Genomic DNA, 20,000 nt, shown 5'->3' on the forward strand with positions numbered 1-20,000 from the left:
AAAACAACAGTCTATATATATATATATATATATATATATATATATATATATATATAAAGATGGAGTACTAAAAGTAAATTAGCCTCCCCATTCGACTCTATAAGAAGAAACTCTTCATACCTGCTTTGCTATATAGACGATTACAATTGTCATCTCTATTTTAGAATTATTAGGGCGATAACATGCAATTATATCTTACTAAAAGATCTCGGCCAACTATAATAAAGATTGTCAACAAGAAATCAGCTAATGTGAATGTTTCTAAACATATGATTTCACGATACACAACTGATGACTGATGAACAAATAAGAGCAGCAATAAATGTTTACACAGCTAATGTGAAAGTTTCTAAGCACAAGGTTTCATGAATAGGTCTGAAGCAATATGGAAGAGCAAACAAGAAAACACGTGGGGAGAAATTTACACCCTTCAGTCGATCTGAGATTTTTTATTTCCAAATAGCAGATGTGGAGGGGACGTGGGGGCTTGTAATGAATGTTCTTCGAGAGCAAAACGATTGAATTCTGCTTTTTTTAAGGAAGACTTCAATTTGTTTAGCTGATTGCTGAGACTGGTTTGCAGTGCTTGAGGGGAGAGAAGATCTGGACTGTCAAAAACTTTGACAGCAAATTTTGCTGCATGGTCAATCTGTTAGAAAGTAGAAACAAGAAAGGAGTAATAAGTGGAGGCAAGTTACAATAGTTTAGTTACTTGATAGCACCAATTAAGGGGGGGGGGGGGGGAAACCTTCAACATATGGCAACAATGGACATAATTCATCAGGGATAAGTCAAAAATAAATATATCAATGATCAATTAGAGGTGTGAGACAAAATGAAGACCAAGCACCCATGCAGTCATATGGTAGCCAAAACAGATTGAAAGTCCTTTAGCTGTGTACAGGAAATTTACCAACCAGTAAGCCCAGGTCTTCTCTAGGAATGTAATCCATGGGAACTTCAGATAAAGCATGTCAATGCATAATGATCAGAAAGCATCTCAACTTTAGTTTCATGTTCTTTTGCACAACAAAGTAACTGGAAGGCGCAAAGGGCACAATTAGCAATGCATGACAGAAGTGTTAAAATCCCAGAGGAAGCATCAGTGTTCCACTCACTAATTTGGCAATTAGCAAACTAAATAATTAATTATCTAGTGAAGGAAGCATGATTAGCACTAACAAGACAGCTTATGTTAAGCCCCAACCAGTTATCACCAGGAAAATCTTTTTTGCTCCACTGTCATAACCTGAAGCTGACGAGGGAGGAAATGAGAAAGGGAGCATGATTATAAGATGTATAGTTTTGCATACCCTTGGTCTCTTTTAATCTCCAAATATGCCTGAGCTCTGGCCTCTACCATAAGGCTGGAGTTCATTTCTTTCACAATCCTAGGCTAGAAACACCTTCTTCTTTTTTTAAATTTACTCTATTACTCTTTTAAATTCAAAGAAAAATTCAGAAGGTAACATAGCAAATAAATTGAAATGGTGAGACTTTTTTTTGAAAGACATATGAGACATTTTTCGAAAGAGACATGTAAAATGTCCTCTTTGTGTTGCAGTTATCCTTGATTTCCCATTTTCGCTAGTTTTGAAGCAGATATAGTAAGGGCAGGTGAACATCTGCCCTCAAGTGTTTCAGGCGAGAATAGTGGGCATCTTACTTGAGCTTTTTTTCTACTGTAGTACAAATTCACTCAGCATCAAGCAGAAGAACCTTGAGCGACAGTATGTCGACTAGATTTTGCCTTCATAAAAAAAAATTAATCTCTAAAAACATCCTTAAAGAAGTTCATTAAACTTAAGAGTACCCAAGCTCATGTTATAATCTACAATACTTATCAACCCGAAAGAAAAATATCTTACTCTGTAATTAGTTAAAATTTACAATACATGTAATCCCACAACTATTTACAGGCATAATCCAATCACCAAAATTATGAGCCAACCAATAGAAACCTCCAAATAATGTATCAACAGTCAATAAATTGAAAAGGATTAAACAAAGAATGAAAAGGAATTTAAATACTCAAAAGATAAATAGAATTAATCACATAGAAACAAACTACAAATGCAAAAGGAGGATTAAAAAGAATAATTCAATGAAGTAAGATTAGCAGAAAGAAAAGGCTAACATGCAGACTGTGAAGCTGTACAAAATGATTTACATGATAAAAATTAAACATACAAGTAATCCCATCAATGGAAAACAACCCATAATTTGTCAGTAGTCAGAGAGAAACAAAATAAAAAAAATCTCAACCCATCCATAATTCAGATACATAAATTCGAAATTCAAAAAGGAGAAGTAAAAAAGCATAAGCAAAAATAATAACAAAAAAACAATAACAAATTCGAAGGAGGATTAAAAAGAAGGAATTAACACAAGGGAAAAGAAAGGAAATTAACTATACCGACTGTGATGCTGTCGTCAAGAAAGCTTTAGCTAGAGGCAATATGCAAAACCTGTTTTTATAGATAAATTCAAATAAAAAGAATTACAAAAAATAACAAAAGCCCATGAGAAGTACAGGTAGTAGGACACTTACATTCCTCTGCCTCCGGATAAAGCTTCCTCTGATGGGTCTTTCCATTCATCGAATCTGCCACACCACACAGCAGAATTCAGTCACAATTATCCTTTATTGTTTTGAATATTTACTCTACGCATATTTAGAGAGAGAGAGAGAGTTACACCCAACCGTAACGGCGATCAAATAAGAGGCGATGTGAATGTCGTTTTGGCAAAGTAGCAATGCGGATTTTGGTGCTTGCTGACTCCATCTCCTCTCCCTCTCTCTCGAGTATGGGATGTATGGCTGCTATGTTTACATCTATGGCAAAAGATGGCAAAGATCGAAGTTTTGTGATCAAGGCTTTTAACCCAAAAGATCATGTAACCGGGCTTTACTATTTCTATAGAAAAACTGTTTAATCTTTAAACTCAAATTAGCCCAACCAAGGATTTTTCACATTTTCCTTTTTTTTTTCCAACACATAAATAAATAAATTGATACAATTTTTGTGGTCATATTCAATAAATCTTGCTCTATTTTTATGGTTACCTGTTTAAAATTCAATTACAAAAATATAGTTTGAATATCTTAAAGTTAAGGTAAGATACCTAACTATTTATACTCAAACTTATTTTGAGCATATAAGAATTTTTCACTTATAAATATTTGTTAAAATCACCCTATATTTTGATTTTATTTTTATTTACCCATTATAATTTGAAAAATTATAATTTATATCATAAACCTTATAACGTGCATTTTATATCTTTTTAAAAAATATCTAATTATTTATAAAATTGCTGTTATTTTTTATTTAATGACTAAAAATTTTTTATATTAAATATTCACCATAATTCAGTTAAGTATCCAACACAATTCAACTACCAACTAACTTCTTAAACGAACCACACTAGTATTTAAATCTTCTTTCTTACTTAGTCAAGATAATATTTACGAACACGGTTGTAATTATGTTTTTTTTATTTGAATTTTTTTCTTTAAATTGATTTTTTATGTTTTTAAATTATTTTACTTTGCTGATAAATAGTTTTTAAAATATAAAAAATATTATTTTGATATATTTTTTAAATAAAAAATAATTCAAACCATAATTATTAATAAACTCTCAAACATCCTCTTCACTCCTCCCTCGCTCCTCAACGTTTAACCACACCTCTACAATATGTGGCAGCTATTGTGCCGTAAATGATTCAAAAATCAGCAACAATGAATCTGATGAAAATGGATGAAGGATGGGTCTGGTTGTGTTGTCTTTCTTTTGGTGTTTAGGCTGGATTATAGTATTTTTAAGGTAAATAAAATGGAGGATAGATTAGAGTGATACTTTGATAAGTCGATCTGGATGCCATAAAGATCAATCTAGGATTTTGACGCCACACTCTTTGTGATTGAAGAGTGATAAGTCAGGTAGGGTTCTTCACAAATCAATCTGGAAGAACAACTCTTAATTCTCTGAATTAAGTTCAAATCTTGGCCAAAAGTTGTTTATTACATATTCTGATGCCATATTTATAATGGAACATCCCTCCACACTTAGGAAAATTCAACATGACAGAAATCAAGCCCAAAACTTGGACTTTGACAAAGTAACCAGACAAATTACACTAGCACACATTTTCTGACTTTAATTGAAACATAAACAGACCGAATTTAAAATGGCTATAACTTCTTGCACAAAAGTCCAATGCAATCATGGTTGGACAATCTGGAAAGATCACGTTCTGAACTTGAAATCCACCTAGATTAGTCTTGTTTTCACATGCAATGGATGACTTCAAATTCGGGTTCAAATTTATCTACTGTTCTGACGTAAACAGCATCAATTTCTTAACTTATTTGCATTATCAACCCAAATTCAAGTAGTCCAGCATCAAAAGAACCATTAAGGGCTCTTCCCATCTTTAAGCTCCAATTGTAGGCAAATAAGCACCCTTGAACCAATTTGAAACTGATTGCCAAATTTTAACTCCGACGCAGCTTCAATCATTCCAATCTGACTCGTCAAGGTCCTTTGTAGTTGTTTCGCTCTCGCTCTTGTCATTGGACCATCTGAATCCTCTTGCATATTTGATTTACCTTTACGAGATGGATTATCATTCCCATGATGCACATCATCAGCCCCGGGTTGATAATGATTTGTCCTCAAATCATAATCGTCGTCATCATCCAAGTATGGAGTCAAGTCTTTCACATTAAAAGTAGCTGATACATTGTAATCACCAGGAAGATCTACCTTATACGCATTATCATTCACCTTCTCTATAATCCGAAATGGACCATCAGCTCTTGGCATCAACTTGGACTTGCGTTTGCTTGGAAATCTGCCCTTACTAAGATGAATCCAAACAAGATCACCAGGTTCAAACCTAACCATTTTCCGCCCCTTGTTAGCTTGTTTAGCATACTTTGTTGTTTTCTCCTCAATATGTAATCGAACCTGCTCATGTAGTTTCTTCATCAATTCTGCCTTTCTAATTCCATCCATAGATGTCCTCTCATCAATTGGAATATGAACAAGATCAATAGGAACACAAGGATTAAAGCCATACACGACCTCAAATGGTGAAAATTTTGTAGCCCCATGCACACTACGATTATATGCAAACTCCACAATAGGCAAACAAGTATCCCAACTCTTCAAATTCTTATGTATAACAGCTCGTAACAAAGAAGATAAAGTTCGGTTTACTACCTCAGTTTGTCCATCAGTTTGTGGATGACATGCCGTACTGAAAAGTAACTTCGTTCCTAGCTTCCTCCAAAGAGTCTTCCAAAAGTAGCTTAAGAACTTTGTATCACGATCAGAGACAATGCTTTTAGGAACTCCATGCAAACGAACAATCTCTTGAAAGAACAAATCAGCTACATGTACAGCATCGTCAGTTTTGTTGCAAGGAATGAAATGGGACATTTTGGAGAATCGATCAACCACAACCATTATTGAATCCTTTCCACGCTGTGTTCTCGGTAACCCCAGTACAAAGTCCATGCTAACATCCATCCACGGTTGCTCTGGAATAGGCAACGGCATATACAGCCCATATGCATTCTCTTTACCCTTAGCTTTCTTGCAAATAGCACATCTCTCAATCACCTTGTGCACATCCCGTAACATGCTAGGCCAAAAGAAATGTTCTTTCAGCAACTCATAAGTCTTCTTCTCCCCAAAATGACCACTAAGACCACCACCATGAGCCTCTCGCACAAGCAACTCCCGTAATGAACCTGAAGGAATACACATTCTGCCCATTTTGAACAAGTAACCTTCATGCATAAAGAACCCATCACAAGCTCCCTTTGCACATTCGGTAACCACATTAGCAAAGTAGGAATCATTAGCGTATTGATCCTTCACTTGTTCAAAACCCATCAGCCTTGCATTCAACATAGAGATCAGTGCATACCTCCTAGAAAGAGCATCAGCAACCACATTAACTTGCCCTTTCTTGTACTTTATGACATAAGGAAATGACTCCATAAACTCCACCCATTTAGCATGTCTTCGATTCAGCTTGCTTTGCCCCTTAAGATACTTCAAGGATTCATGATCAGTATGAATAACGAATTCTTTTGGCAACAAGTAGTGCTGCCATACCTCCAGAGCTCGAATCAAAGCATAGAACTCCTTGTCATAAATAGAGTAGTTCAAACGTGCTCCATTTAACTTTTCACTGAAGAATGCAATCGGCCTCTTTTCTTGCATCAAAACAGCCCCAATTCCAACTCCGGAAGCATCACACTCTATTTCAAATGTTTTAGCAAAGTCTGGAAGTGCTAAAACTGGAGCAGTACACAACTTTTCTTTAATTAGCTCAAAAGCTTTCTGAGCATCTGCACTCCATCTAAACTCGTTTCCTTTTTTCAAGCATTCTGTCATAGGAGCAACAATAGAGCTGAAATCTTTCACAAATCGCCTGTAGAAAGAAGCTAAACCATGAAAACTCCTCACATCAGCGATACTAGCAGGTTTTGGCCAGTCCCGAATTGCCTCAATTTTCTCCTCATCAACCTTAACTCCCTTGCTAGAGATAATATATCCAAGAAACACGACACTTTCTTTACAGAAGTAACACTTTGTGAGTTTCCCATACAACTTAGAATCTCGCAAAGTTTCAAACACAACTCTAAGATGCTTCACATGATCATCAAAGGTCTTGCTATACACTAGGATATCGTCAAAATATACTACAACAAACAGCCCAATATACTTCCTCAAAACATGATTCATAAGCCTCATAAATGTACTAGGCGCATTAGATAACCCAAACGGCATTACCATCCATTCATATAACCCCTGTTTAGTTTTAAATGCTGTTTTCCATTCATCTCCCTCTTTCATTCTAATTTGGTGATAACCACTCATCAAATCGACTTTAGAAAACAATGCAGCACCATGCAACTCATCAAGCAAATCATCAAGTCTGGGTATAGGAAATCGATACTTAACTGTTATTTTGTTGATAGCACGGCTGTCCATACACATCCTCATGGTACCATCTTTCTTTGGTACAAGCAAAGTAGGTACGGAACATGGACTAAGTGATTCTCGAACATAGCCCTTCTCTACAAGCTCACCAACCTGCCTTTGAATCTCTTTTGCTTCCGCTGGATTACATCTGTATGCTGGTCTATTAGGAAGTGAAGCTCCCGGCACCAAATCAATTTGATGCTCAATTCCACGAATAGGCGGTAACCCTTTAGGTAATTCATCTGGAAACACATCTTTAAATTCTTCTAGCAATTCCTTAATCTGTGTTGGTAAGTCCAGTCCTTCTACTTGTAGCAATTGCTTTGCCCAGATCATGAAAACAACCCCCGTCGAAGCTAATGCCTGTTTGATATCGCCTTTTTTGGCTAACAACAGCCCCTTACGTGATTGCACCTCCTTTTGTTGGCTTCGTAACTGATCCTCTCTAACCTGTTGAGAACTCAATGGTAACAAGTTCACCTTCTTTCCATTCAGCATGAAAGAATAAGTGTTCTTTCGTCCATTGTAGGTCACATCCTTATCAAACTGCCATGGACGACCCAGTAACAAATGGCTAGCTGACATCGGCGCAACGTCACACAAAACCTCGTCATGATAGGTTTTAATGGAAAAGGGCACAAGAACTTGCTTTGTCACCCGAATCTCCCCATTCTCATTCAGCCATCGCAAACTATACGGTCTGGGATGTGGAATGGTAGTTAAGCCCAATTTCTCCACCAAGGTAGTTGACGCAACATTAGTGCAACTTCCATTATCAATGATCATCCCACACACCTTATCTCGAATCTGACATCGAGTATGAAAGATGTTCTCACGTTGCTCAGCACTAACATCAACTTGTGCATTTAGAACCCGTTGCACAACCATGGATTATCATTTCCATAATGCACATCAGCAGCTAAAGAAGATTCAACCACTACAGCAACACCATGTCAAGCCTGATCCAGCATGAATTATCCCACCACCTACCCCGTTCTGAACCAGCACAGCATCAAACACCCCCAGACTCACCACCAAAACAATGCGAGCCAATAGCCCACCAGCAACCATAATAGCCTATAATGCCATCCTTTATTATACATGAATTCTGAATTCATTTGCCTTTCATGTCGAATCCATATTAAAGTCAAGTTTTTATGTCAAGATGCGTGAATGCAAAGTTGTGTGCATGTTTGCTTCTTGAATTATTTTTCATGCTTGAGTAAAATTTGTGCTTTTCAACGTCAATTGTGTTGCTTGTTTATTTATTCATCTTGAATTCATATTAAATTTTAGTTTTTGTACCAAGATAAATTTATTTCCAAAATTTATAAGAATTGCGTAAATTGATTGGGACATCGGGTGCGCCACCCAAGTTACGGTTGGATAATCCTTAAAAGCTGTGTTAAGAATTATGGTTTGCTCGGCTGAAAGTCCACCATTTTTTACCACGAGGGAGCTTGTAAAGCTGAGTTCGTAAATGTATTTATGGTAGCATTATGCAGAAAATATCACAGGACTTGAAACAATTCAATACGCCACCACTTCTGTCATTGTCTAGTTTCCAATTGCAGATGTGAAGTGACCATTGGGAGTTTCTCGTGGAGACTTCCCTCAAGCCAAAACGGGAGAGAAGATGTGATCTTTCAGACCTCGGACAGCCACAAAGCTTGCTACACGGTGATCACGCATCCAACTACGCCAAGTGCAAGCCCTTCTTCTTTTTTTCCGGCACCCCCTTTCAGATCTTGAATTGAGTTCTCTGCAAATTTTGTTACTCCTCCATTTAGTTCGGAAGGAAGAAGATGAAATAATCAGCCAATTTGTTGTTCTTAAAAGAGCTGAGATAATGGCATTTGCCAGACCAATTGAAAGAATAATACCATGAATTGATACAGACCTACAACACCTACCATGAATGTTAAAAAAAGCTTAAATTTAACATTTCCAACTTTCCAGGATCTACAAGACCTGATGTAAGAAATTAAGGAAAGGCCAATCATATGTTTATATGTTGGCAAAACTAAGCTCGCATTTTAAGAGAACAATTACACTGCATGACAACTCGAGCATTAATAGCACTACCTCTGCATAAAAGCACAACAAGAAAGGAGACAAAATGAGCCAAGACCAACTCATAAGAAGATTGATGCTACTATGATGGAGCACCAAGATAGGAGGCCAGTCGCAGTATGTCGCTGAATATTCCACCAGCTGTCACTTGAGCCCCTGCACCAGGCCCTCGGACAATCAGGGGCTGTTCTTTATACCTTGTAGTAGTGAAAGCTATGATGTTATCAGAACCAGAGAGCTGAGCAAATGGGTGATCTTTCTTATATCTTCGCAACTCAACACGCCCTTCTTCACTCACCGCATCAACCACCCCAACGTATCTCAAGACCTATGGATTACATACAACAGAGAGAATGGAAACAGGTTAAGAATTTAAATGAAGAAAAAATTTAAGCGCACAACACTTAAACAAACACAAGGTGGCCAAGAAATATTTCTTGCAAACCAATTATGGAAGGAAGACATGCTTAATCAAACAAATCTACAATTCCTTAGTTCACCATGGTTCATAAGTACTCACTGACCCTGACAAAACACGGAGGGAGGGGAATAACATCTCAATTTCAGGCTACATCACATAAACTGGATCACTTCTGACCTACATGTTCCAGTTTTAGGCCATCTGCCGAACAAAAGCCATTTATCACAGAAATGGTGGTGAAAAGAATACATAGGTCATCCTCTATGAACTAACACACCGTTTGCCAAGAGGGATTGGAGAAAGGATGGGTAAGAGGGGAGGGATTGGGAGTATCCCTCCAATCCTTCCTTGTAATTTCCAATCCTCCCAATTTGGATGGATTGCTCATATCCTTCCATTTTATTTTATTTTTAATTTTCAATGCTTTCAATTGGAAGGATTGACTATCATCCTTCCCCTCCCTTGTTAGCCAAACAAGTGGATGGATAGTAAGATATTCATCCTTACCCAATCCATGCTTCCTACAATCCATCCCTCTTGTCCAACTTAGCCTAAGAGTCTTTCAGAATTTGATAGAGTTTTGTGTTTAATGTGGAAAAACATTGTTACTAAAGAAATAAATTACAAACATGTTTTTGATAGCAAGTGTTGTTGAAAGTGGTTTTGCTATTAGAATGAGGAAATCATAATTTAATCAAAAAATTCTAGTATGAACATAATTTATGAAGTTTTGATATTTGTCTTCTAGCAGATAATAACAGAAAATACCTCCACAAAGAGATGCCTTCTCCAAATTACTTTTCAAATTCTTTGGTGTTATCAAACAGCACATGCACTTGTCCAGCTAATGACCATTTGGCATTACAATTGGTGGAAAGCACCCCCAACAACAACGCCAAATGCCCAATAAGACCATATCTATCATTCACCTATGGAAATGGTTTGCATTTACTGTAGATGCAGCTAAAACTATTTAACATTGTTCGCATGATGTTTATATACATTTATGCACAAGCCTATTATATTCCCTTTTTAAACTTTTTCATAGAATCCTATGAATTTATGATAACAGACATTTTGCTAAGTTGGCAATTAAAGAATTCTGCTACTTAAAACAGTATTTAGAAACAAGCAGGCATTTCAAGAGATACTCACATCCCCTGCATCCTCAGCCTCTTGTCTCTCCCTAGCCATTTCACTGTCAAATTGAGGCAACCGCTGCATATATTCTTCAACAGATGTACTAGCCTGGAGCAAAAATTGAAACCATCATCTCAAAGAAAAACCGGTATCTTACACCCAGTTTATGACTGACATAACATGAATCTTTAAGCCCAGTTTATGATTGACATAACACAAGTCTTACTCTCAGTGGTTGAGGGACAAGACTTTGAACAGGGATATCAGAAAGCTCCAACTTTAAACCAGATTCTCGTGCAAGAATGATAACCTGTAAAATGCAGCAGGTTTATGACTGTGCACTTAAGAAACTGATAAGTACAATTCACATGCAATAAAGTTGTAGTTAGTCAACTATCACATGTCATGTCTTCATACTGACAGCAAGTTGATGCCACCAACATCAGCACTTAAAGAGAATGCCATCCACTGGATCCAATCAAGGTTTAGTGGAAATGAATCACAAGGGACATACATTGACCCAATATTATATTTGAGTAACAACTCAGATTCACAAGATGACTTCCTCAATCATTCACGGGTCAGGAAGTCACCATTATATAGCAATTCCAACGAAAAGAAGTCTAATAGATGCAGATATTTGACAACAAGAGGGCATAAACTTAACAATTTGACAAAGTTACTAAGGACAGAACCTTTCTGGCAACATCTGTTCCAGATAGATCATCCCTTGGATCAGGTTCAGTATATCCTGCCTGCTTTGCCTCTGCCACCACATCACTAAATGCTCGTGTGCCTTTGAAATTGTTGAAAATATAACTCAAAGTTCCACTGTGACAACAAAATTGGGAGAAAACTTGTTTCAAAAGATGCATGGTGAAATTATTTAACATTACTATTTCAGATACTTGGAAAAAAATTGATGGAAATATATAACAACTGGAAAGCCATGATATAAATATTACAGGGCTTCTTGAGTCCTCATATTTCCATCTATTAAGCACAAAACAAAGACTGACCTGAAAATCCCTTCAATGCGGAGTATTTTATCCCCAGTTTCAAGGAGACCTCGTAAAGTGCTAATAATTGGAAGGCCAGCTCCAACAGTTGCTTCATAAAAGTAATGCGTATAGGATTGCCTTTGCAGAGCTCTCAATTTTGAATACTGAATTTACATGGTATAAGCGATCAAGAAAAGCATGTAGTAAACAAAGGCAGAAGCAGAGATGATGATGAGGACAAAAGAAAAAACATGCAACAAAACGTTCAGTGACTAACAAATATTTGATTACCAGCATCCTTCTCTTAAATTAACAAAAAGAAAAACCAACCCAGCAGTTGCATCATTAGTCACCAACATGTAGAGCTACAACTTCAGCAATAAATAAAAAGTGTAGCAAACCTCAAAAACTTTAGCTGGAGAGAGAGAGAAGTAACTCTACCAAAGACAGAATAGCAATGTGATGTGTAATAATGAGGAACTAATTCAAGAAGCAACTTCTCAACAATACTACCCAAGCATAATTCATGTTACCTGATCAAGAGGTCCTGAATTTGCCTTTTTGTTTGGGGTGATTACATGAATTCCTCTCCGCAGCCAATCATGATAACAACTTGCAACACTAGAGTCTGCTGTACAGTCTACCAAGACAGTATTTGGAATAAAATGATTTCCATGCACATGTTGAGTGAATTTCTCCAGGTCAGCCACTTCGCCTTTATCCTTTACAAGTTCTCTCCATTTTGACAAGTCAATTTCTCTGCAGCCAGAGATTCATGAGCCAATAAATATAAAGATTACTTTGCATGACTGTTATCAACACAGTAAGATGTTTGTCCACAAACAGGAAACAAAGTAATCATATGTACTGGTGCAAATCAAATCCAATTGGATAAATCTATGGCCCACAGTTTCAACAACATTGGATATTTTCACACACAACTTCAATCTGTAAATTTATTTCCCAGAAGCTCAGAGGAAGCAAGCATGTAAACGATGAGTCTCAGTTATATGCTTTCAGCAAGGGTTGACCTCTGCTATGCTCATATAAAGTTTGGGAAATGGGAGTAACCCAAACAAAACGGGTGTAGAAACCAATTCTAAATTATAGGACAGGTCTAGATATTGTTAATAAGGTGTGAGATAGCATGGAAAAAGCACAAAAATATGTCAGGTTCTGTTAAGAAGTGTGTGAATGCAAACCTAGCCCAGTAACAATGCATTAATGCCGACAAAATGAACAAGTACATTAATACCTATGGGCAGATTATCTTTCAGTAGGAATCATCTAGCCTTTAGTCCCAGGACGGGATTAGAGGCTGTTAGCCTTTCAAGTCTGGGTAGTAGTAAGGGTCAGTCACTTTACCATCTTAAGAAGTGGAAATGACAATTAAATCATAGTGTAAACTGTAATGTGATTCTCAATAATATTAAAGGGTTTTAGCTTACATACAAGCTTCCTAGAAGGGTGCAATTAATTTTCATTGTTCAGTACTATTTCCATGTTGAATTTTCTACCTAAGCACAATTCCAGTGGCCTCTAAATATAAAGCGAAGCCACAAAATTCTGAAGAGTAGAAAAGTAATTCAACTAATGTATGTATTTGGCGTTAGCTTTTTTCAATTTAAGCTGGCAAGCATAGTCAATTTTCTTGCTTTAATTGAAAAGTGAGAACTGGATTATTCAGAGTGCACTTCTGACTGATTTTGCATCTCCATAAAGATCAGCAGATCTTGTTAATATTGGACAATTTTTGGGAGTATATTAGTTAAGTATTTTTCTAAATTTTAACATGGCCCTTGAAGGGACATGCACTATGCAAATCCCAATAGGACACTGATTGAAAGGCCATAATTTGATTAAAATGCTCAATGAGTGAGGAGTTAAATGCTGCAGGAAGGTAATGTCAGGTCCTGATGGAAGAGAGTTGCACTCTCTCCAATATTAAATTATAAGACAACATTTAAGCCTCTCAAACCTCAGAATTCTTGATGCATGTTCAAGAGAATGGTCTTTTTTGGTTCAGATAGCTCAGCATTTTGGTGCAATAATTTCAGTTATGCCCTTTGATAAAAATGTGATTGATACTAAGCAATAGTTGTTTATAGGACATCTGAACATTTTACATCTATAGATTACGCGCATAATTTTTGTATTAAGGCAGTTATGTTGACTTTCAACATGAACTCAGAAAGCAAAGCTAATTGACAGTATCACGCAAACAGGAACCTGATGTAATTCTTAAGACTTACACATCACTCAAAAGCATTGTTCTTGAGCCAGTGATTCCCATAACACACAAATCAATGTTAAAATCTTCCTTAAGGAATGCTGCCTGCCAAAAGATATTTCAGAACATGTTGAGATTGAATTTATCATTTAGAATAATAAGTCAGACAATACCACTACTTAAAAACAAAGATAGGATATGGATTGCTCCATCAGCTAACATTCTCACTCATGCTACCCATTCATGAGCCACGGCAAGGCTTCCACCATCAAGGCTGCAAGTATTGGTGGTCAAAAACAGTTCGTGGAACCTGATGCTAATTTATTCAAGCTTAGTGAAATCTTTCATTCTCTAGTTCGGATTCGAGAAAGAAGGTGAAGGCCATTTATTTCAGAAAGCTTAACTGGGAATATGTATAGATGTCAGTATGACCTTCCAGGGATTTTTCCTTAGCAGGAACTAAAAGAAAGCTGAATTATAGCACTCATGGTGATACTTAATTTCCATCAACCATCCAACCAAGCAACCACATCAAAATACCAGTAAATAAATCCTAGTTACATGCCAGAACCTAAACCATATGTTATGTAAGCAACCACTTCAGGAAAAGATAGATTTTATGCAAAGAAATAGAAAAGTTTAAGCAACCATCTATACAATGTAGTTATTGTTGAAAAAATAGAAGATACAAATGAATAAGAGGAATTCATCCAGTGGCCTTAAATATTCTGTTGGTAAAAGGCACCACTGGCACACTACATAGTATTTACTCCTTTATTGGTGCCATGTTGCATACTGCATTTCGTTCACTTCTAAAACATTGACTCATAATTAGTAAGTACTAGCATGAGCAAGGAAATGTAAAAAAACCTTCTAAACATGGATCAAGCACCACATTCTTATTTAAATAGATAGTGGTTGAAATGACAAGGAACTGCATTCCAATTGTATTTTAACTCAACTATAAAATCATTTTCTTCAGATCAACAGCTATTAACTTTATTATAGTGGCAAAGGATAATGAATTCGTTAATGTTAGCATTCCAAAGTTAATTATTCCATAATTGCCAACATATGAAAGAATAATAAGAGATATGACAATGTCCAAATACACACCTGATCCCTGAGCTGGTCAAGTAATGTGGCACCTATCAAACCAGGTCCAATAATTCCCATTGCTATCGTGGTCTTTGAGAGATAAAACCTCGAGTGAACAGCTCTTAAAGCCCTTATACAATCTTCACGCTTAATAACAACAGTAATATTGTATTCAGAGCAACCTTGAGCTATGGCACGAACATTAATATTAGCCTGCATTTGCAAAAACATTTCATACTCTACTCAGAAAAAAAACAGCAAGAAAATAAGAATAGATAATATTAAAATTATAAAGATATTAATCATCCAGAATACCCGCTTCAATAAGTATGTGTAAAGCCTTTTACCTTAGCCAGGGCATTGAAAAGAGTAGCACTGACTCCAGGTGTACTAGCCATTTTCTGGCCAACTGCCGCTAAAATGCTACAATTTCGAATGACTGCAACCTGAAGAGTGATTTTCAGAAAACAACGAAGTGGCTAAATATGATTCCAATACACTAGAAAGTAAAAAGGATAAAATGCACTGTCACTGAGAAGAAAAACTACATGAATAGAGCACCAGACCAAGAGTCCACAAATAAGGGAACGAGGTCAGAAGAATGTTGCTATGACATTTGATTAGAATGGCAAGAAGTACATTATCATTCAGTGAGTGCATATGACAGGAACTACCAAATCATACACAAAACTAAAAACCCATGTCAGATGTCAAAAGTCCAGGAGCTGAAATTTTGAAACTGAAATAAGATAATGTTGATGCTTTTTTTACATATGGCTGTTTTCCAGACAGCAACAGTTTTAACAAAATAGTCACAACACATGAACTATCAAAATTTCCACAAAATAAGACAACACCAGAGATCGAAAAAAAGAATTTAAAGGAAAAACCTCTAAGAAGACAATAATTCATAAAGATTATGTGTATTTGGTAGTGTTTATGTTGAATTTTAGTTAAATGCAAACAGCACCTGGGAAAGACGCCCAGCATTCAAAGCTTCATGAAATCTAGACTTCAAAGCCTCAGCAACAGCTGTCACTTCTTTCTCAGGCACAGCAAAGCACACAGAATGCTCGCTACTAGCCTACATGAAATTCAGTCACTTAGCATCCACGTTAAATGAGAAAAACCATCAAATTGATATAAGAGGATAAAAGGTACCTGTGATATCATAATGACATTAGCTCCCACGTCTTTGACAGCACCAAAAATGGCACTAGCTGTACCAGGAACACCAGCCATTCCAGTTCTGCAAACAAAGGAGTAAACATAAAATGGGAAAAAAATGAATTCAACATGAAATAAATGAATATGAAAACACCAAGAAATAGCTCACCCCTCAACATTCACAAGAGCCACATTGTCAATAGTTGCAAAACCTTTGACAGGTGACTCCAATTTCTGGCCATCTTCATTGTCAGCGGGCCGGCAGATCATTGTCCCAGGTGCAGAGAGGTTAAAAATATTCCTTATCATAATGGGTATGTCATATCGCATCACAGGCAAAATAGTGCGGGGATGTAAGACATTTGCGCCAAAATAAGACTGCAAATCCACAAATATAATCTTAGAAACATGAAGTTAGATAGTTCAAGCATTGACAGGTACAAGAAGAGTGGTGAAGCTCACCATTTCCCAAGCCTCTTGGTAAGACAATGTCCGTAGTATTACAGCCTCACTAACTGCAAATGAAAAGGAAAAGAATCTTTCAGCATTACTATCTAACCTCATCACTTGTGTCCTCTTGAAAGTTGTAAGAGACCATTCTCCAGAATATGAATGGTCTCCCAATAGGAGTACAACAGAAGAGGTAGAACCTTGCAGAGGTTAAGAAAAAAAAAAGTGTAAGCCAAGAACAAACCTTTTCTGGGGTCTGCACTGTATACCCCATCAACGTCTGTCCAAATTGTGACTTGGCGAGCCCTCACCAAAGCGCCCATTATAGCTGCGGAGAAGTCACTTCCATCTCGCTTCAAAGTTGTGGGAATATTTTGCGGTGTGCTAGCTATGAAACCAGTTGCAACTATTGTCTTTGATGGATGTCGAGAGAACCACTCTTCAAGTCTTTTTTCCGATTCCACAAAATCAGGATCAACTTGATTAGACCCAGACGGATTTACAATAAGCACTTCTCTTGTATCCATCCATTCACAATCTAGCCCATTCTGCACAAGAAAACAATAACCTAATAACACACCGGATAACATGTAAGAGTCACAATTGACAGGTACTGTTTGTGGCAATGAGAAAATAACCACTGGACCTTTCTAACAACATATGACAACATCTGAGCAGTCCACAACTCCCCATGTCCTGCAACAAAGTCAGAGAAGGACTCCGTTGCATGACCAGCTGCAATCGATGAAAGTAGAAAGCTGTCAGAGGCAATATAAAGCCAAACACGACAAGGAAACAGACAACCACTTCATATCAACACAAATTAAGAATCAAAACAGAGTTGCTAAAAAAATATGAACAAACTCGTATATGGCAATTTACTAGTTGCATAAGCAAAAGGAGATTTAGTCCATTTCAACATCTCATACGCATGCATGAAAAGGAGAGAAAGAAGGAGAGTAGTCCGATACCTATGTATATTGCATGAAGCATGGCTTTGAGGTTATTAATGTCATGATGCAACCGGGACAAAAAGTTAGCAAGATCATCACCATCAATAAGATCCATGGCTGTTAATCTATGCTTTTCAAAAACAGCATCAACAGCAGACAGATAGGAATCATCCCGTGATTGGGCCTTGTTTATGAGATCATACATCATATCTGTCACCTTGGACATGGCCGATACAACCACCAACTTCCCTTCTGAGCTGTCCTTTAAAATGATATCTGCCACATTCTTAATCCTCTCCGAGCTTCCCACACAAGTACCACCAAACTTATGAACCGACCACATATCACCTTTTAGAAATTTAACCTTTTCCTTGGATTCATCCACCAAAACCGCTACACACGATACAGCCCCCGTGACATCAATCAGCTAAAATCAAAGAAACAAATCTAAACCAACTCTAGAGAGAGAGAAGAACAAGCACCAAACCTTTAACAGAGCTCGAGACAAAGCCGCGCAAAGACTCCCTTCCTCCCCACTGGGAAAAAAAAACCCTCCTGAAATTAATTTAATACAGAAACTTAAATTAGGAATCAGAATTGAATAGCCCAATCGCTGAAACTACAACAGAAGCATTGTTTCCCAATCAAAATTGGATCTGAATATAAAGAAAAGAACCTGAAGGGAGAAGAGCGAGGAGAAAGAGATAAAGAGGAGGAGAAATGAGAAGGAGAGATCTTGTTGTTGAGTTGAGAAAATGTAGTTGAAGGAGAAGAGAGAGTGCGTGAAGTATTGGAGATCGAAGCAGCGGAGAAGGCCATTTGATTAGCTTTAACCAAAGTAAAAATGGCTACGCTTTTTATTTGCAGTTCTGTTGCTGTTTTTATCTGATCTCTGTGGGCTTTGGGTTTTAGTTTGGCATTTGGCGGCTTTTGGTCTGTGTTATTTGTTTGTGAAGGAGACGAGCGCCGATGTTGATGACGATGGATGATTTTAGGCTGATTTTCGGAGAGGGATGAGAGAGATTTTCAGTGAGTAGGAAACTACATGACAGGCCACTGATGCTGTGACACGTTATCAGACGAAAATCTCAACAGGAGGTCAAGTGACTTTGGAACCATGCGACGAGGACGGACCTTCAGAAAGTTTATGGTTCCGTCCCTGTTTCTAAAACCCGGACCAGCCAGACAGGTACACTTATCAGGGCTTGGATTAAATGGGGTTGAAAAAAAAGGCTTCGGGTATTTATTAAAAATTCAAGTTGAATCATAAATTGATTAACTCGGAATAAAACTTGATCTCATTCTATTGATTTAAAAAAAAAAATTAGCATCAATTCAAGTAATTTTTTCTCAATTTTATCTCGAGTTGATTTTTATACCTCAAAAATCTATTTTTTTTTTGCTTATTGACCAGTTAGGGTTCCTAGTAACCATAATACTAGGTGGCGACTCCTTAAACAAAGATCATTCACCATCAAAGAATAGGATGCCAGAAATCCATTCTTTCCATTCCATTAAAATTTTTAAGGCCGCCGCGATGTTCTTTTAATTTGATTAATTAACTTAATCCCAAACTCAATTAATTCTCAAAATTTATTAATTTTCCAATTAAACTCTTGATTTAATTAATTAAACTAGTTAAGAGTTTAATTAAATATTTAAACTTTCCAATCATGTTGCCATTAACCCAAATTTTAATTCATTCTTCATTTATTTTTTTTAATCATTTTTCATCAATTTTTAGTAAAAATAAAAAATAAAAAATTAGGTTATGACAGTTGCCCCCTCTTTATAATATTTACTATGCAATGATATTAGAAAATTTCATTTTCTTTTAGCTTTGTGTAGTAAATTTATAAAGAAAATTATAAAGAACTTTTGCTTCTTTTTTTTTTAATTTTGAAAACCTTGAAAACAGTAGATTGACACATGACTTTTATACAGAGATATAGAAATCCAGAAACAAATCATTTGGGAGACGACCCATTTTTTTTGTTTTTGTTTTTTTGTTTCTTTTTTGAAATAGATCAAATGGTTTTGGGCAACCTGCCCAATGATAAAAGAAATGCGAAGAATTTCACAAGTGGTCTAATTGTTCCAAGCGACCTACCCGATGAAGAATAAAAATACAAGAATTTTTTTTTTTTATGGTATATTGTAATGGGTTACCTGCCCAATGTAAGGTGGTATATTGTAATGGGGTTACCGGCCCAGATAGGATGGTATATTGTGATGGGTTACCGACCCAGATGGTCACATTGTAATGGGTCACCTGCCCAGACGGTGTATTGTAATGGGTTACCGACTCAGATGGTCACATTGTAATGGGTCACCTGCCCAGACGGTGTATTGTAATGGGTTACCGACTCAGATGGTCACATTGTAATGGGTCACCTGCCCAGATGGTATATTGTAATGGGTTACCTACCTAATTGGTCACATTGTAATGGGTCACCTGCC

The 20,000-nt window shown here is 36.8% G+C and overlaps 2 protein-coding genes and 1 long non-coding RNA gene across 3 annotated transcripts in view; 1 reads left to right on the plus strand and 2 right to left on the minus strand.

Moving 5' to 3' along the window:
- Nucleotides 1-197: 197 nt before the first annotated feature.
- Nucleotides 198-2,864, minus strand: LOC105133833 (uncharacterized). The gene is made up of 4 exons (XM_011037968.1): nt 2,698-2,864; nt 2,552-2,605; nt 2,417-2,468; nt 198-649 (listed from the first exon to the last, which is right to left on the minus strand). Exons 1-4 carry the CDS (start codon nt 2,784-2,786, stop codon nt 431-433), a joined length of 414 nt encoding a protein of 137 aa, XP_011036270.1. The 5' UTR covers nt 2,787-2,864; the 3' UTR covers nt 198-430.
- Nucleotides 2,865-4,205: 1,341 nt separating this feature from the next.
- Nucleotides 4,206-20,000, plus strand: part of LOC105133836 (uncharacterized) — an 18,171-nt gene continuing 2,376 nt past the window's right edge. The window contains exons 1-2 of the long non-coding RNA XR_843876.1: nt 4,206-4,218; nt 7,511-7,515. This is a non-coding gene — a long non-coding RNA (uncharacterized LOC105133836). The remainder of the gene's footprint in view (nt 4,219-7,510; nt 7,516-20,000) is intronic.
- LOC105133835 (bifunctional aspartokinase/homoserine dehydrogenase 2, chloroplastic-like) lies at nt 8,819-18,556 on the minus strand. The gene is made up of 18 exons (XM_011037969.1): nt 18,217-18,556; nt 18,028-18,095; nt 17,559-17,933; nt 17,234-17,322; nt 16,832-17,135; nt 16,600-16,652; nt 16,307-16,515; nt 16,132-16,219; nt 15,941-16,054; nt 15,318-15,416; nt 14,989-15,183; nt 13,895-13,977; nt 12,176-12,401; nt 11,661-11,806; nt 11,337-11,472; nt 10,868-10,951; nt 10,657-10,749; nt 8,819-9,408 (listed from the first exon to the last, which is right to left on the minus strand). Exons 1-18 carry the CDS (start codon nt 18,357-18,359, stop codon nt 9,163-9,165), a joined length of 2,751 nt encoding a protein of 916 aa, XP_011036271.1. The 5' UTR covers nt 18,360-18,556; the 3' UTR covers nt 8,819-9,162.

This window comes from Populus euphratica, unplaced genomic scaffold (assembly GCF_000495115.2).
Source record: "Populus euphratica unplaced genomic scaffold, PopEup_1.0 scaffold54.1, whole genome shotgun sequence".
Classification (NCBI taxonomy): Eukaryota; Viridiplantae; Streptophyta; class Magnoliopsida; order Malpighiales; family Salicaceae; genus Populus; species Populus euphratica.

Bases quoted from the DNA above. Each gene is read 5' to 3' on its own strand.
- LOC105133835 (XM_011037969.1), bottom strand. From the start codon at position 18,359: ATGGCCTTCTCCGCTGCTTCGATCTCCAATACTTCACGCACTCTCTCT. The intron at 16,220-16,306 runs GTGAGCTATTTC...CTTTGTTTGCAG, and splicing joins GCTCTTGTGAATGTTGAGGG to AACTGGAATGGCTGGTGTTC. The intron at 15,417-15,940 runs GTGCTGTTTGCA...ATCACTCTTCAG, and splicing joins ATGCTGGGCGTCTTTCCCAG to GTTGCAGTCATTCGAAATTG.
- LOC105133833 (XM_011037968.1), bottom strand. From the start codon at position 2,786: ATGGAGTCAGCAAGCACCAAAATCCGCATTGCTACTTTGCCAAAACGA. The intron at 2,606-2,697 runs GTAACTCTCTCT...GTGGTGTGGCAG, and splicing joins GATCGCCGTTACGGTTGGGT to ATTCGATGAATGGAAAGACC. The intron at 2,469-2,551 runs GTAAGTGTCCTA...CTATAAAAACAG, and splicing joins TTATCCGGAGGCAGAGGAAT to GTTTTGCATATTGCCTCTAG.